The sequence below is a fragment of the Sorex fumeus genome, unplaced genomic scaffold (genome assembly GCF_029834395.1).
Source record: "Sorex fumeus unplaced genomic scaffold, SorFum_2.1 ptg000037l, whole genome shotgun sequence".
NCBI lineage: Eukaryota > Metazoa > Chordata > Mammalia > Eulipotyphla > Soricidae > Sorex > Sorex fumeus.
In genome coordinates, this window is record NW_026606094.1 from 58059022 (window position 1) to 58078247 (window position 19226).

The 19226-nt window shown below is 33.7% G+C and overlaps 1 protein-coding gene across 3 annotated transcripts in view; it reads right to left on the reverse strand.

The window, feature by feature from the left end:
- Positions 1–19226, reverse strand: part of CRPPA (CDP-L-ribitol pyrophosphorylase A) — a 326035-nt gene that overhangs the window by 143163 nt on the left and 163646 nt on the right. For all 3 annotated transcript variants that reach the window (XM_056118424.1, XM_056118423.1, XM_056118422.1), the window contains one exon: positions 1004–1135. In XM_056118424.1, the coding sequence (XP_055974399.1) occupies positions 1004–1135 (132 nt within the window). The remainder of the gene's footprint in view (positions 1–1003; positions 1136–19226) is intronic.

The window sequence follows — 19226 nt, forward strand, 5'->3', positions numbered from 1 at the left end:
TAAATGAAGGATGCCTGAGGTTTAGCAAGAAAGGAAGCACCTAGTCATTCAGGAGAAAATCAGGTAACTTAACTCCTACATCCCCATGCTTACCACCATCACTCACACTGTTCCTCTATTCTGCCTTCTTTAAAACTCTCACCATTAAGGGTAGTATGAGCTAACAGAAATGATTTGCAACCAGAAAAGTCTGACTGAAAGTTTGGCTCATAGAGGCCAGGAAAACTTGAATTAGTTTTAAAATTTCCTATCTCCATGTCTGTCCCAAGAGGGTAATAATGGAAAAATATATATATATATACTTTTATATATATATATATATATATGTAAGCATGCTTAGATACTTAAAGTACGTAACACACTCTTCATTACCTATTGTCAAGAAAAATCAAATCAAAACAAAAGGAGATATCATCTTACACCACCGACAATGGTGTATATCATTGACCAAAAAAGACCAAAAATAACCAGTGTTGGCAGAGATGCTATGAAAAAGGAATGCTTATATACTTTTAGTGAGAATGACCTCTGGTTCAGTCTCTGTGGAAAGCACTTTGGAGATTTCTCAAAAATGTAAGAGTAAAAGCCCTTTATGTCCATGTGATTCCATTACTTGGCATCTACCCCAAAATACAAAAAAACATTCATTGGAAAAAAATATATGCACTCCAATCCAAGATTGGAGCATGCTTAAAGTGATGTTTTTTACTATGGAAAATTTAACTTTTACTGGGTACTTGTGTTTTTATTTCCTAAATTTGATAATCTTATATAGAATATATGAAATGAAGTTTTTCAAATTTATATATTATTCTCTCCCATCAGTACAGTTTCTTTTTTATTTTTCCCTAGAATCAAGAGGTCTGCTTACTGCAAAAATAAGAAAAGGTGAGAAAATTTTCAGTCAATCTTTTTATAATCATAATTTCTTTGACAAGTTTCCACCATAAAAAAACTATTGTTTATGAAACATACACTCTGAAGAGATCAGTATTTTACTTACCTGTGGGTAATGTATGAGAAGGCCAAATAGTAAAATATTTGTTTTTTTCACCTCCTGTGCATATTCTCTAATCTTCATGAGGCTTTCCATTTTCTGACCAAAAGGTATTGATTTACATTCCAGAAAATGAACCTACAAAATATTATAAAGGTAATATTAGAACACCACTTTATTTCCCTTGAAAAACAACACTAAACTCAAAGAACAGTGATAATATTATAAATTTTATCAATTTCCAGTTAAATGTTTCAAAGCTAATTATTTAATAAGAACATTAAGCTCTCTTTTATAACAAAAGTTCTATAATTTCTCACTGAGCACACAATTTGTAAAACATAAAATACCAATATTCTATATCAATTTATATCACACTATAATATATAGAGTATATATATAATATCAATTCATCCAATATAATAACTTGTAATTTTAAAACTAATATAGATAAGAATATGTTTAAATATATGATTACACATTTAAGCTAAATATTAGAATATGCACATGTATTAAAATGTAAGGAACTATTTAAATATTAATCACAGAAAATTTGAAAGAATTATTTTTCAAGTAAAAAATGGGATTTCAACAAATATTGTTTTAGTTCTTAAAGTAACTTCAGATAAAGGTGCCTCCCTAGTTAAGACCTGGAATCTAATGCCCCAATAGCTGCAGCAAGACATGTTCCTACTTGTGATGTGAGTCTTCTGAAAAGATGACCAGAGAGCTGGTACTGCACATAGAACACTTGGTTTGCATGCAGCTCACCCAATTAGATCCCTGAAAGCAGATAAGGTTTCCAAACCCAGTCAGAAGTGATCCCTGAGTGCAGAGACTGGAGTAAGCCCTCAACACCACTGGGCGTGGCAAAAACAAACAGAGGCTCATCAATCATTTCCCCTGCTCTTCCCTTCTATTTTCTTCCCTCGCCCTTAAGAAGCCCACGGGGAAGTTGGGTGGAGGAAAGAGGTTCTATCCTACCTTTAGAGGATGACTTCAAGAGTTCAATTCAAAGAACAGTTTGAACATGTCCACTTTTGCTGAGCCATGCATTTTTCTACAGTTTTGAGCAGATTAGGATCATAATGGTTGATTCCAATCTTATGAGTTTGAAATATTGAATTAAATTTAGAATTGCTAGCAGGGAGCTTGACAGCAAAAAAACACGCTAATTCTTCAACTTAAGACAATTTTGAAAACTGTAGTCAGAATACATGGTTCTGAGCCCCATGTCAGCTAATGGACACTCTCCTTGGGGTTAAATGTCTCACAGAACTATGTCACTTTTCATCTGCATAATTACTTGTATTATTTAAATATCATGAAATTCTAGTAGTTATAATGCCCAATGTATTTTATATATGTTGAAAGCCCTGATTTAAGCAATGTCTTACTAAAACAAACTGTCTAGAAAGAAAGCTAGATACACATTTCTTATTTTATACACTGTAAATTTTCCTGACAAATTTTAGACTTTTTATGATCTCCTACCAAAAGTAGGAGCATAAGGAGGAAGTGTGTAGAAAAAAATAGTAAAAGGAACAAAAGACTAATTTGCTTAGCTATTGCAGACTCCATAGAGATTTAAACTGCACAGAAATGAAAGAATGGAAGTGCCTGCAATACATTAATTGGAGAAGGAGTAACGGATATGGCACAACTGGGAATGGAACTCAGCATGTAGAAGCTGCAATTAAAGTTGGCCCAGAAAGAAGAACAACCTGCCAAGAGTTGTGGAACCTCTAGGAAGTGAGAGCTGGGAGCAGGCATCTCACTTGAAATTTTCCTGAGAGTCTAAAATTAATTATTAATGTAGGCTAATTACATTAATTATTCATCATAGGAGTAAATAACAATTTTGAAAGTCTAAGAATGGTATAAGTAAAACTCGAGAAAAAATAAATTATAAATGAGAATATTCAAGGGATAATTAAAGTGTGCAAAAGCTGTGTTTTGGTTTGGAAGACAAAAATACAAAATTTTGTCCTTATTTAACTTATAATTGGAGACATAAAAAAGTAATGGCATTTATTTAAAGCAATGCACAATTATATTTCAGAGTTTCTGAACTTGCAGAGGAAGAGAAAAAAGGTGCAAGAGGAAAATTAAGTAGCCAAAAATGAACAAACAAACAAACAAAACAGTTGGGCTATAACAACAAATACAATAAATTTGTATGAGATAGTGTTATAGAATAATACATATACTTTCTCAGAATACTTCATAAATAGAAACAAAATTGTGTTATGGGATAAAATTACTCTTACAGAAACTTAGAAATGGATTTTAACCTTATAATATGTATAACCAGTTTGACAAAATATCAGCATGACAGTCGAATGTAACCCAAATATTTATTTATTTTACTCAGTGGAAAACACTGACAAATCAATGAAAAATAAAACTCTCCCACAGATATCATTTCAAATACTAATATGAAAAAACAAGAGCATATTACAGTACATGGTAAAAATAGTTCTGAACTCCAAAAAACATCAATTATCTATGTGTTCCAGAAAAAAAAAGTTGATATAACAGCACAAGTCTTACTTAGTTTTAAAAAGGGACAGGTATTGGTAAAGGGAAATGTGTTTGATATTTGCATGACTGAGACCTAAACCTGAAAGCTTTGTAAACTTTCCCACAGTGATTCAATAAATAAATAAATAAATAAATAAATAAATAAAAGAAGTAGTCAGATAGATATTCAAACGTCAACTTTACTACTTTATCACTTTAAAAAAAGTTCTTTAAATGATCTCTGCTTCTGGAATAGAGAAGGGACCACTAAGTAAATGATGCTTGAAGGGGTCATTTGGGATGAGAAATGCATGCTGAAAGTGGACTATGGACCAAACATGATGGCCACTTAATATCTGTATTGCAAACCATAACACCCAAATAGAGAAAGAGAGAGTAAGAGGGAATGTGCCTGCCATGGAGGCCAGGGGTGAGGGGTGGGATTGGGTGGGGGGTGGCAGGAGGGATACTGGGAACATTGGTGTTGGAGAATTGGTACTGGTGGAGGGATGGGTGCTCAATCATTGTATGGCTGAAAAGTAATTACGAACGTATGTCTGTAACTGTATCTCATCGTGATTTATTTAAAAAAAATGTTTCTCATGTGAAAAAAAAAAGGGGACAGGGCTATAAAATCACAACTGAGGATTGTGCAAAATGACAAGTCAGGAGAAATGTAAATGACCTTCCCTTAATTAAACAAATGAATAGCCTTCATCCAGTAGACATAGCAAAACATTTCAGTTACATTCCATTTTGTAGATTTGCTTAAAACTACCCCACACCAGGGAGATATGATTTAATTTCTTCTTGAAATATTCATAAATTTGCTAGATGAAAATAATAGTAAAAACAGTACTTCCAAACAGGATGCTATCTCTAAAAGTCTTTATTTATGCCTTACACAAAAAGGTAATTATATCTTCCTATTTCCACTACCCTTATAAAGAAGTTACACTTTTTGAAGGTAGTAAATTCCCTCATATAAACCAATAAACTGCTTAAACATTTAACATGTGGGTAGCTTCATGGCTCTGTGGGTGGGCGAGGTTCCTAGTACTCAGAATTTGGAAAAGTCTCTCTATGCCTTATGTCCAAAGTTCATTTCTACACATGCTTTATATTTGTCTAGTAACCATTTAACGTATCCCTGGTCCCAGATGAATCCCAGTTTTTTCTATTTTTTAAAATACAATTTTCACTTGCCTCTAAGGACAGGTACATTAATTAAAGAACAATAATTACTGCTGAGACAATATTGTTTAAAACATCAAGAATGCCCCACAACTCCACATTTAACACTTCTGTCTCATTCCAGAGTCCAAGTTCCCAAGAGGTCCTGAGAAGGGAATTAGGATTCAGGGTAGGAGGGAAATAGACTCTGTTTATTTAAATAAGAAGCAAATCAATTTGCAAAGCTTAAGTATATATCCAAATACTGCACTGCTTGCTTAATGACCACCAGAGTAGAAGGAAGGATACTTAAAATTTAAGTTCTGGTAATTATCAAAAAATTAAGTTAAAAAAATGGCTAGATAGACCAGAAGTTTTCTTTATCCACATAATAGATACTGCAAAATTATCTACATGTGTACAGAAAAATAAATTGTGTAAATTGAGCCCAAATCTTCAAACCATCACCTCTCAAAGAAGCATAAGGGAAATCTAATAATTGATGAAAAGGGCCAATACTAAGATCAAAGTAAGAGTTTATCTTAAGAATTTAAAAGGTTTAGGAAACCTTTCATCTCACTTCAATTATTTATAAATTACTTAGATTCCATTAATAAAAATTACTTTAATTTAATGAATTGTACTTTAAAAAGAAAAAAGAATCAACTTTTAATACTGAAACACTTCATTTTAGAACAAGTTTAAATCAATGCCATCATGAAATTCAACTTATAATTCTGATGAATAGAAGCTAATTAAGTTATAAACTATCATGGAAACTTAGAGTAAATGCTTAAAAACTCATTTGTAAATCTTAACAAAATAAAATGCCAGCAAAACTAGTAGATTGAGAAATAATAACATTCAACAAAAGGTAGTAAATAAAATAAAGTGTCTTTTGCCTTAAAACATTAATCATACAAAAGATTTTAGTGCTTCTATTGATCCAAAGGATTTAAAACTTAATGTTTTATAATATCAGTACAAGTGCTGTTTGTGTACACATTTTGTTTTCAATCCTTATTTAAAAGATCAAATAAGCAAGTAATGCAACCAGAAGCTCACATTAAAAAGTCAATAGAGAAATATAACATTACTTTGAAACATCTACAAAATAAATAAACTCACTTAAAAATAAACCATTTTTTCAAATTATTTCAGAAGGTACTTTCTCCACTGAGAACACAAATTTGTGTCCATTGTATTTAATACAGAGCATTAAAAGCTATCTAGCATTATTCAATATTTCCATAACCCTATAATTATTTGTTTTTCTATGAGAAAAGTCAGAAATTTAAGCTACCAATATAAAAAGTTAACAAAATATGTACATAGGTGGTTTTTCACTCAATGTATATTTCCTGTATTTATATATTTTGGAGACTTGTCAAATTTTTATTTTATGTGATCCATTTTTTAAAGCTTAAACAATCTATAACTATCAATATTATCCACAGAAAATATGGATGAATATTATAACTTTAAAAATGAAATAATTAATATTTTTATTTCACAAATAAAGATCCCATATGCATTTATGTCATTAACTGCAAATTTCATTAAAGTACTTTCAGTTTATAAGAATAATTATAAGAATTTTACTCACGTATATTTGTAAGTTCATTTTAAAAATCAATTTCAGTAATATTTAAAACACAAAATAGGGGCAGGAGCGATAGCACAGCGGGGAGGGGGTTCGCCTTGCACCCAGCCAACCCGGGTTCGATTCCCAGCATCCCATATGGTCCCCCGAGCACCGCCAGGAGTGATTCCTGGGTACAGAGCCAGAATTCGGGGGTGACCCAAAAAGCAAATAAATAAATAAAAGAAAGGTAAATTATAAATGAATAAAATGGTTATAAAAGTATTCTGGACGGAATTATTTAAAAAAAACACACAAAATAATTTTTAAAGGTTTTAAAATATAAAGAATATGGATTTTTATAGTGAAAACAAAATGCATCAAGGACATTGCTGAAGCAATCAAAATGCAGATATATAATCATAAGTAATAAAAGTTAGCACAGCTGACAATTCATCTTGAGCCTTCTTTTAAATATAGTAAATATTATGTAATAACAGTAGTAATTATTTAATAATTTTTAAATTATTTGGTAACCTCGGGAATTAATAATAATTTGTAACATTTTATACTCTCATTTCTTTCATCATTGGAAAAATCAACAGAAAACAATATATATGAAAATAACATGCATATTTCCCTACAATAACTTTATATTAAATTTGTCTAATAATACAAAGACAAAAATAAAACCTGTCCTAAGGGGTTGATATCAAGGATATACAAAGTACTGGTTGAACTCCACAAGAAGAAAACATCCAACCCCATCATAAAATGGGGCAACAAAATGAACAGAAACTTTCTCAAAGAAGAAATCTGAATGGCTAAAAGGCACATGAGAAAATGCTCTACATCACTAATCATCAGGGAGATACATATTAAAACAATAATGAGATATCATTTCACACCACAGAGACTGGCCCACATCCAAAAGAACAAAAGCAACCCGTGTTAGTGCAGATGAGGCAAGAAAGGGACCCTCCTTCATGGCTGGTGGGGATGCCGACTGGTTCAGCCCTTTTGAAAAACAGTATAGAAAATTCTCAAAAAATTAGAAATTGAGCTCCCATTTGACCCATCAATACCACTCCTGGGAATATATCTCACAGAGGCAAAAGAGTATAGTCGAAGTGACATCTGCACTTGTTTGTTCATTGCAGCACTGTTTACAATAGCTAGAATCTGGAAAAAACCCGAGTTCCCAAGAACAGATGACTGGTTAAAGAAACTTTGTTACATGTACAGAATATAGTACTATGTAGCTGTTAGAAAAGATGAAGTCTTGAGATTTACATATAAGTGGTACTACATGGAAAGTATCATGCTAAGCGAAATGAGTCAGAAAGAGAGGGACAGACATAGAAAAATTGCATTCATCTGGTTAACATAAAGTAACAAAATAGGAGACTAACACTGAAGAATAGCCGAGATAGGTACCAGGAGGTTTACTCCATGGCTTGGAAGTCAGCCGCACACACTAAGGGAAAAGGCAGTTCAAATAGAGAAGGGAGCACCAAATAAAGGGTGTTTGGAGGGTCCTCCTAGGACGGGAGATGCATGCTCAAAGTAGACTATAGACCAAACATGACTGCCACTCAATGCCTCTTTTGCAAACCACAGCACCCAAAAGGAGGGAACAAAAAGGAATGCCCTGCCACAGAGGCAGGGTGATACGGGGGGAATAGGGGGTGGGAGGGATACTGGGATCAGTGGTGATGGAGAATGGGCACAGGTGGAGGGATGGGTACTCGATCAGTGTATAACTGAAACTCAAGCACAAAAATTTGTAAGTCTACAACTGTATCTCATGGTGTTTCACTAATAATTTTTTTTAAAAAGTCTGTCCTAATTTAAGAAGACATTAAAATCAATCTCAGAGAAAAATAAAATACCAAAAAATAATTTAATCACGTACTCTCATTGTTGGTTTGCTGAGTTGACCTATCTTTTGTTACAATTGAATGCATGCTTTTCTTAAAAAAATAATTTTTTTTTCAAAAAAATTAAAGTCTACATCATATAGTAGGAAAGACAAACTGACACAATAAAATGGGTGGTCAAAAAATTACATGGCTTAGAACATCAATGCTAAAATAGTTATTGACACTTAACATTTATTTACATAAAATGTGTTTCAGTGGTTACTTAAATTTAAATTTATTAAAATTTAGAAAAAAAATGAAATTCAGAAGTCACACCTCCTCAACTACTCATAATTATAATTAACAAATAAATACCATATACAAATTTATAAATATAGAAAAGATTATCATTGCAGAAAGTGCTAGTGTATAATACCTCGTATCATTGCTGGTCAAATAATAATTGATTTGTTGTTCAAAAATTTTACTGTCTATATTGCATTTTTTTTCCTTCTGAAATGTAACTGGGGCTGGAGAGATAGTAAGTAGGTAGGTCGCTTGCCTTGCATGCCCCAGACCTGTTTGATCACTTAAACCCCGTATGGGCTACTGGGAACTACCAGGAGTAATTCCTGAGTTTAGAGCCATAAATAAGCCCTGAACTAGGTGTGACCCAAAAATCAAACAACAGCCTAAATGTTACTACTTTAAAAATCCTGCTGTGAAAAATTAGATTTCAAATAGATAAAACTATATAGTATTTGAAAAATATTTGTTTATATAAATATATTTCTAAAAATATAGGTAAATATCAAAGTTCCTTTCCAAGTGGAAACAAGAGGAATCAGATTTATTTGTTTATCTAAAACATGGGAAAAACAAAAACTCAACAACAAGAGATAGGAAAAAATTTTGGGAAGCCCATTTTTCACCCAATTTACTTCCTTAAAATGGTTTCTAGGCATGGCTCATGATTGGTGGAAATACAAGTTTAAGACTCTAAGGAGACAATGATCATGAGCATTTACAGGGTAGAGTGCCAGAAAGGAGCTTGAAGGACTCTGAAGTTGTTCAAATGAAAATACATATTTGAGGAAAGAATTTGAAGCTGGGAGAAGAGATAATTACAGCCCTATAAATTAATAGGAAAGGTGTTCAATGCACTTTCACCATAAAAATAGAAGTAGTAGCAATAAACAGACTGGAAGCTGACCTTCTGCTTTGCTGCTCCATCATCCCAGGCGAGATTTGCCTCTATTCCATCTCTCCTGGGTGGGTCCCAGCAGCCTCCACACCTAATTTATGTCACATTAAGGGTCCACATCACAGGCCCCGAAGTAGATAGATCTGCTCTACAAATTATATGCTGCTCACGTTTACTCTTCCTGTCATTCTATGGGACGGCAGAAAAGACATCCTGACTTCTAGTTAACTCTTTACCATCTTCCCGGAAGTTAACTACAAACACTCACTCCAGCACAAGAATACTAGAAAACCGATGGGAAAAACACGTAGAAACCCACCAAACTCCATCAGCAATAACACTATCACTGAAGTCCTAAACAAACCAATGAAGCCCCAGTCAGTGTCTTTAATGACACTGTGATGAGGGTGTTCAATGGGTTCAAAGAAATGACAAAACAATAAGCAAAGCACCTGAAAGCATGAGAGTTGAAATGAAAAAGCTACTACAGTCAGAAATGACAGAAACTAAGAGCAAGGTGGTAATATGACGGTCAATAGAAGCTCTGAAGAACAGAATAACAGAAGCTAAGCAAAAGAAAAGCTGAGGAGCTTCAAGATGAGGAGGAAACTAGTAGGAAACAGCAGAAAGTAGAAAATAGAGGGGAAAGAAATGAACAGCATACTAAAGAACTATGGGAATAGTTCAAGAGGAACAAAGTAAGAATCATCGGAGTCCCTGAAGAACAGGAAGGCAAATATTGATAAACAAAAGTAAATAATTCATTGATAATAACCGCCAAGAGTTAAGGATTATTGACACAGAGATCCAAGTGGACCAGAGTTTCCCAGTGACAACAGACCCAATTAGGCAAACTCCAAGACACATTATACTGAAAATGACAAAATCTAAAGATAGAAACAGAATATTTAAAGTAGCATGTCAAAAAAGTAACTTACAAAGAGACTGGAAAACATATTAATTTAAGGGCATAAGTTGGCGACTACCAATGACTTTATCTCAGTTTTAGGAAATAATTAGTGCTTACTATATGTATTAATTTCACCTAAAAATCATAAAAAATATAGCTAGAACTATCAAACTGTTTATAACTGAATCTTAAAGTACAAATATATTGAGAGCAATAGCAAAATATTCTACATTAAACAATGCAAAATTTCTAATGTTGAGCACCTAGTCTGAAATAGACACACAAAAATAAAATTTAAAAATCAATTCTTAACACACAGATATGGAAACTAACAGACAAGTACATAAAATAATCGTTACAACTGCATTGTATTTGTTAAGAAACCAATATGGAGGGCAGAATTAAGCCACACCTTGCACATGACTTACTCCATTTTAATCCCTAGCACCACATCATCCCCCAAACAACTCTTGAGCATATAGCTAGGAATGGCAACCACAAACAAAAATATAGCCCAACCCTCCTCCAAAATAATAATAGACTGAATATATTCAGGAGAGAAATAGAGAATGAAAAATATACTAATCATAACTTCTAGAAATAAAGACAACTGAGAATAAGTACAGACACATACACAGTTCCTCTACCAGCCTATCACAAAAAGACACATTCTTGGTAAACACATTCCCCAACCGTCTCTCTTTTTCTCTGGTAACCAGCATATTTTCTCCAACACTACTAGTTACTTTTGTGGGTTTTGCCAGTTAATTTGTTTTAGTGATTTACACTCCAAATAGTGTATATCTGGTAATTGTGTTTCACTTTCTTGCTTTGCAAAACCACCTCAATTTCCATACATTTTGTCCCAAAAGGCACTGATTCACATGGGACTTCTTTCCCATTTCATTGACAACGCCCCACAGTTTTCTGAGCTTAGGTATTTTGACTACTTTGTTACATTTACTCCTATGTACTTTATCTTTTTAATGCAGCTACAAATAGAATTGTTTTATTAATTTTAACTTCTTCATACAGCTCACCGTATAAAGAAATGCAGAGAGTTATGTCTATTGATTTCGTACCCAAATAATCCCTTCTTTATTAGATTATTCCTAGTAATTTGGGGAGAGATATTCATGATTTTTTATAATGTGATATTATCTGAAAATAGCATAAATTTTACCTTTCAAAAATCCAAATTCCTCTTCTTTTTTCTTTCTTTTTTCCCTATTTCTCTAGGTAACACTTTCAAAACTATTTTGAAAAGTAGTTGTAAGAGCTGACATCCTTATTTTGTTCTTGCTTCTGGTACTTAAGGAAAAGTTTTTAGCTTTTACACTATAGAGTATTATGTTTGCTATGAGTTTGTCTATATTGCATTATTATACTGAGTTTTTTTACTTTTTAGGCCCATCTCATGGAGATTTTTATCATACATGAATGTTGAGCATCTTGAAAAATCTTTGTAGCATTTATTGACATGATCATGTAATTCTTATCTTTTTGTTTATGTAGTAGGGTGTTTGCCTTGCATGCAGCCAACGTGGCTGCCCCTCTCGGAGAGCCTGGCAAGCTACCGAGAGTATCTCGCCTGCACGGCAGAGCCTGGTAAACTACCCGTAATGTATTCGATATGCCAAACACAGTAACAATGAAGTCTCCAATGGAGACGTTACTGGACCCGCTCGAGCAAATCGATGAACAACGGGAGGACAGTGACAGTGACAGTGACAGTATATTAGTTTATTTACACATATTGAACAACCCTTCATGCCTGAGATAAATTCCATGTGGTTTTGAAAAATAATTCTATTAATGTTTTATTGCATTCAAATTGACAAGTATTTGTTGAAAGTTTGCATGATTATAGAAAGTTGTTAAAAACTTCTAAGTAAATCAATTTATTTTCATATGATAAAAATTATGATGTTTGTATTTCTGGAATAACACTTACAAAATCATCTCACTATGATACTTTAGTCAAGATTCTTTTCCCTTGGTGAAGCTAGTAAAGGGTTTTTTAATTTTATTTTTCCTTTCAGAAAACAACCCTTAGTTTCAATTATCTCTCGTATAACCTTTTTGTTTTTCATTTATTTATTTCTGTTATAATTTTTATTCTGTATTCCTTTCTGCTGATTTTTTGGTACTATTTATTTCTCTTTTTCTAGTTCCATCAAGTATAAATTGAGATTGTTTATTTCAGACTATTCTTTACTGATGTGGGTCTCTATTGCTATTAATTTCCCTTTCAATATATTTTTGCTATATCACATAAGTTGGTAATTCATTCTTTAATTATTCTTTCATTATTTTCAAGGTAATATTATGCTTCTATTTTGATATCTTTATTGAACCAAGCATTATATAGAAGTATGTTAAACAAATATTCAATTTTTGAGGACAGACATTTCTATAATAAGCCAATAAAATCCCTTTCATCAATTACATTAGTTGATGAAATTTTTGATATTTTTCCTTTGTAATTCTTGATCCAGATAATGTAAATGGTGGCTGTGATACCCCAATTTTTTGCATTTATGTCAGCGTCTCCATAGAGGACTATTAATAAATGTTTTATTTTGTGCCTCCATCATGAGTGCAAAAATAATGATTATCATTATATCTTCTTATTAGGTTGACCCTTTGATAATTACATAGTATTCTCTTTGTCTCATTGCCAGATTAATTGAATATAATTATGTCATAATTGATAATAGCAATCTATTCCCATTACTCTGAATCATTACTTTGGGACACCTTGCCCCAGTCTTACACTCTGAGGCTACATTTGTAACTGAGAGACTCTTGTATGAAAAGTATTGGTGTGTCTTTGGCTTTTAATCCATCAATTCACTGTTTCTTTTTTTATGTAGGAGTACTGCTATTTATTCAGCCACTGATTACGCTGATTGAATTGGACATGAACTCCACCTTACCTTTTTTTTTTTTCATTTTTTATAATTTTATTTATTTAATCACAGTGAGAGCAGTTACAAAGCTTTTGGTTTAAGTCTCAGTCATACAATGAAACACTCAGTCATACGAAGACTCACCATTATTATTTGTGATTTTACTCCAACACTCAGATCTGCCGAAAAGGCAGCAGTAGACAATTTGTTTTTTATTGCTGGTTATGAATAACATATGATGTCACGCAGCTGCAGTAGTGGCTGTGCAATTTTGAAATTCCAAAATTTTAACAATTAAATCTGGAGGGATTTCTGCCAAAATCAAGGGACAGCCAAGGGGGAGCAGGAGGTGGGACAGCACCCCTTCCCCCCGGGGGAGGCCCGGCGACAGTATCCTATTGCGGGGTCTGGACTCATTTATGCCAAAAGCTGCTGGGTTCCAAGATTTGTTTCTGAGTCTCTGGGATCATGGCCGCTAAGCAGCTTGATCGGGAGCCAGAGAGGTCGTTCATGGGCGGTGACTAGGGGTCTCATTGGGATGGGGAGGAAAGGGCTGGCTCCACTCCCATCCCATGAGGCCCCATGTGTCTCATCACTGTGGGCCCAAACCTGACTGTCCAGTGGCCTCTGGAGTATGGCAGCCACCGGGCCACCAGGGGGAACAGGCCAAGACACGAAACCTATTCCCACCTGGGGTGGCCCAGTGCTGGAAAACTACTACAGGGACCGGACGCATTTCTGCCAAAAGCCGCTGGGTTCTGAGATTTGTTTCTGAGTCTCTGGGATCATGGCCATTAAGCGGCTTGATCAGGAGCCCGAGAGGACATTCATGGCCGGCGACTCAGGGTCTCGTTGGGACAGGGAGGAAAGGGCCAGTTCCACACCCATCCCATGAGGCCCCGCGTGTCTCGTCACTGCGGGCCCAAACCTGACTGTTCAATAGCCTCTGGAGGATGGCAGCCCAGTGGGACAGGCCAAGGCGCAAAACCTATTCCCACCTCGGGTGGTCCATCGCCTGTAACCTACTGTAGGGATTGGACGCATTTCTGCCAAAAGCCACTGGGTTTCAAGATTTGTTTCTGAGTCTCTGGGATCATGGTCATTAAGCAATTCGATCAGGAACCAGAGAGGCCATGCTTCCAATTATATAGCTGAGCTGGAGGTGGTTTGTGGGTGTGTCTCCCACATACCTAACTTTCAGCTGTTTACTTACTTGATAACTTTGCCCCAAGTTTTTGGGGTCTGGCCAAAGGCACAATAGCAATTTTGGGGTATCTGGAAGTCTGAAGGTGCCATCAGGCTGCTGATGCACTCGCCTCACTGGTACAGATTGACCTGCTGGTGGCACCATACCCCTCTCCACTGTTTCTTTTGATTGTAACTTCAGACAACTGTGTTTAGTGTGATTATTGATATATTAGACTCACAATAATTTTTTATTCAAATTTTTCTATGTTTCTATTTTTCCCCATATGTTCTTTACTTTGATGTTTTTCCCTATTTATTTTCTCAATGTCACATTTCCCCCCCTCAATGTTTTAAACCCCAAAAAATTTCTGTGCTGATATTGATTGACATCTTAAAGTGATTCTATCTTATTCCCACTACCATCTGATGTTTTGTTGTTGACACTTTTGTGTGTGTTTCTGGTTCATTATATGTATTTATTCCTAAACTTGAGATATAATGCTCTTGAGATATAATGCTCTTTTGGTTTTCCTTTCCTGTACAAGAACTCTTTCAGAAAATCTTGTGCAGATCTGGTGGTGGTAAATTCAATTAGTTTTTTTTTTCTTATCTGGGGAAGCTTTCTTTTGTCATGATACTTGAATAATAATTTTCCAGCAAAAAAGCATTTTTTTTGTTTTGGGGTCACACCCATCAATATCCTGAGATTATTCCTGGCTCTATACTCAGGAAGAGTTTGGGACACATATGGGATACCAGGGATCAAAGTCGGGTCAGGTGCATGCAAGGTAAGCACTTTAACCACTGCATCCATCCCAGGATAGAGCACTTTTTGGAAGTTATTTTTTAGTATTAGAAATATGTTATTTTACAGTCTTCATATACTGATTTTTTTTAACAAATTAAGTTTTATTGAAACAGAATCAAATTCATTCTTTCATATGTTGTCTCTGTGACAATAAAAAATCAAAGTGAAATAGTTGAATTGAAGACCTTAATGACCAAAGCAAAACCAAGACCCCAATATATTTACTTCCTGGTATTTCAGAAGAATTTGCCAATCTCTAATATAAAGTACTTATGACTGATGCAGACAAAGAAAATCCCTTGAGTTATCTCCTATAAAATGACAGCATTCTAATAAAATCTTTAAAGATTTGTTTTTCTTTTAACAATTTTTTTCAAAGGAAAAGTTTTGACATTCCCTACAAACAACATGTGATACAAAATGAAATGAGCATAAATCCTATTCATGATAAGAATAATAGTATCTATGATAATCAAATCTTGGGATTAATATGAGAATTAAATGAGATCATTTATTTTAAAAGGAAAGAAAGGTGATTCATTTTTGTAAGCATTCAATAAAAATTATTATTAACACTACACATTTATTTAAAAAGATTGTGATAACTGATGTATGTAATGGGGGTAACTCTTAAAAATAGGAAGAGAATAAGCACACATTCATAGCTGAACATGTAATGATTAAGCAAAAACTTCAGTGTTTCCATTATCTCAAATCCACTTCATTTTAAAAACAGAAATTCTAATTATCTCTCACAAAACCTAGAAAAAAAATACTTACATTAGATTATTATGACAATACTTACACATTTAACCTTACCAGGTATCTTAGTATTTAAAGAAATATAAGCTTTAAATTCCCAGAAATGAAACAAATGTCAGTAAAATTAAGTCCTACTAATGGTGACATTATTAGGCCCACTTGAGCAAATCGATGAACAACAGGAGGACTGTGACAGTGACTATAACTTTTAAATATTAGATATAAATGTATGGCAAACTAGAATGAAAGTATCAACACCAAGATCAAAGCTTTAATCCTTCAAATAACAGGAGAAAACTCTTAAAACACCAAAAGGACTCAGTTATGTGAAGACAGTAAAGCAAAAATGAGAGCAAGTATAGAAAAACATGGATTTCTCCCAAAAGTGAAAGTCAAGTTCACTGATTATACGAAGAATTGCTTCTAGATGACCAATCAAGAGGCTGTTCAAGATCTCTGAGAATGGAAGAATTCTCTAAAAGAAAGTACTTTAGAGACTGGAGCAATAGTACAGTAAGTCACCTTCTTTGCATGGGGCTGACTCAGGTTTGCTTTCCCACACTCCACATTGTCCCCTGACCCTACCAGGAATGATCCCTGAGCTCAGAGCCAAAAGTTAGCCCTGAGCATCACGAGGTTATACAAACAGAACAACACAAAAATAGTATCAACTGTTAAATTTTTTCTGTCTATTTTCGTTTCTGTAACAGTTGGTATGTGTTTATCCTTTTTACAAACAAAAGCGAAAACTATCCCCCTGTATCTAATAAATGCTATGTTTCATAAATGGCAAGTTCCATTGTCAAGAATGTGTTGTCCAAAACACCTGTTTGGCTTTAAAAGATGGAACTCCACCCTTTTGCTTTTTTTCAAGTATGTACTGAATGTTATTATAGGACATAGTAGAGGTGATCGGAGAGTTGAAAATGATGGGGAAACAAAAATACACAAGGGAAATAAACTCAGTATTTTAATTTAATAAAATAAAGGAAGAAATGAAAGGAAAATTTTAAAAAGCAGTCTTCAGGAAGGATTAAAGTAAAATTAAATATTGGATCAAAATAGGATTATCATAGTATCAGATTCCTATTTAAAATAATTTCTGTTATATTAATATCAAGTAAATATTTGCACTTCAACCACACTCCAGATTCAGCCTCCTAACCACTGTGCCCATGTTTACAGTAGATTTTAAATTTTTATATGAAATAATTTTAAAATAGTACAAGTAAACATGGTCTAGATGCATGAGAGCTATTTAGTAAGAATTAACAGAAAAAATTAAGCAACAATAGAATATATTAGTCTCATGTTTATAAAAAAAATAACACAACATAAATAAGCTCAATTCTTACTGTTAAGATAGAATCCAGGAGACTGATAGAATACAAGTTGCTTGTCTATGAATAGCTAACCCCAGTTCTACCCTTGGCACTGCATATGATCCCTTGAGCACCATCAGGAGTGATCCCTGAGCACACAGCCAGCATTGACAGGTTTGGCCATATGCACATATATACATATGTATGTCTACCCATAGCTAGGGAGATATCTCAAATTGCTGGAGTACACGCTTTGCAAGTCTGAGTCTAGGTTCCTCTCCAGGTGCTACCAGCACCATAGGAGTAGACCATGGGCACTCACTGTTAAGAACCCCAGAGCACTGCAGGTGTAGCTCCCTCAAAATAAAATAAAGAATAAAATAGCATCCAGTAGCAAAAACAAAAATCTAATAAAATAAATTTGCAGGCATAGGTTCTTAAAACCAAAATAACTGAACCAGCAATTTCCTTTTAAGGACTAAAATTAATGTAAGCTGACAAACAAAAAGGCTATTTTCATTTATTCCTCCTGCTGTGCATTTTAATGTGAAATTTTATAAACTGATTTACAGGGACAGTACTGACAAATAAAGTCACAAACAACTCTGCTCATATGACCGCGTTCAATAAGCTACTTTAAACAGGAAAATATCTACTCCAAACCCTGTGCTTAATCAAGAGAAATGTATTCAATAAACTCGAGAAATCCTCTGGAATTCATTATTTGCATATTTTATTAGATCATTCTATCTAAAAATAAATACCTATTTTATTAAAATAGGAAATAATGGAATGTTTGCCCTATGAGAAATACTTTTTAAACACCATCAGTTACACATCCAATTGCAATTAATTTGAGGAAATCTCTATATCCCATAAAACAAAATTTCAGTAACTATTAAGTCATAACCAAACAACTCCTAAAACTTAAAATAACAGTCAATTCTTCCTATTCAACACTTCCTGCAACAACTTGATCATTCTGCATCTTCACATTAGGTCTGAATTCCTTCATAGCTGAAACTCCAAAAGGTTCTAAAGACAATTAAATCTGTTGATATTTTATTACTGATTTTTGCAGGACATGTTTAAGACTTTTTAAGACTATCTTAGAAAATATATGTAGAGTGACTGGAGAGATAATACAGCAGGTAAGGCACTTCCCTTGCACACATTAGACCTGGGTTCAATACTCCACACCCAATGGGTCAACCTGAGCTTTCCAGAAGCAATACATGAAAATAAAGACAGGAGTAATCATTGAGCACCAGTCAGCTATACCTCCACCCCCTTACAAAACAAAACAAAACAAAACAAAGAAAATGAACACCATTTTAAATCTGTAAAAATAACTCATTCCTGCAACTGAATCTATATGTCACCATGAAGAAAAAAAAAACTTAAGAGCATCTTAAGTAAAATTATTATTAAAATTTAACATACAATGATGTTGTTATTTTCTGAAGAAAAAGCAGAAAGACCCATTGGCAACAGGAGCTACAATTTTTTGTTCTGAAGTAGAACTGACATGTAGGCTTTTCCCTGGACAGCTATAAACTATTAAGCATAAATGCAAAAACATACAAAATATTCAAATAATGGAATAAAAATAAGTTGGAAACTTGAGAAGATTATACACAGTAAAAAATGAACCAAATATGAGGGTTGGAGAATTACAATAGTCAGTTCTCATTTGTAGTTATATAATAAGCACTTGTTATATAAGAACCAATTTTGTGTACTATTGTACAAGAAAAACATAGAAACTAGAAAAACTAGAAAATAGTTTAGTAAAATACAATGCAGACATATGCCTGGGACTTTAATAGGACAACAGGTCACTATAACTTAATTCAACTAAGGTTCAATATCCTTTGAACTTAAACTCATTAGCAGTTAAAATAAGGATCATTGTGTTTTTTCAAATATCATTTGTTTTTATTAGGAACTAATATTAATTACATATATGTTGTGTATGTATTT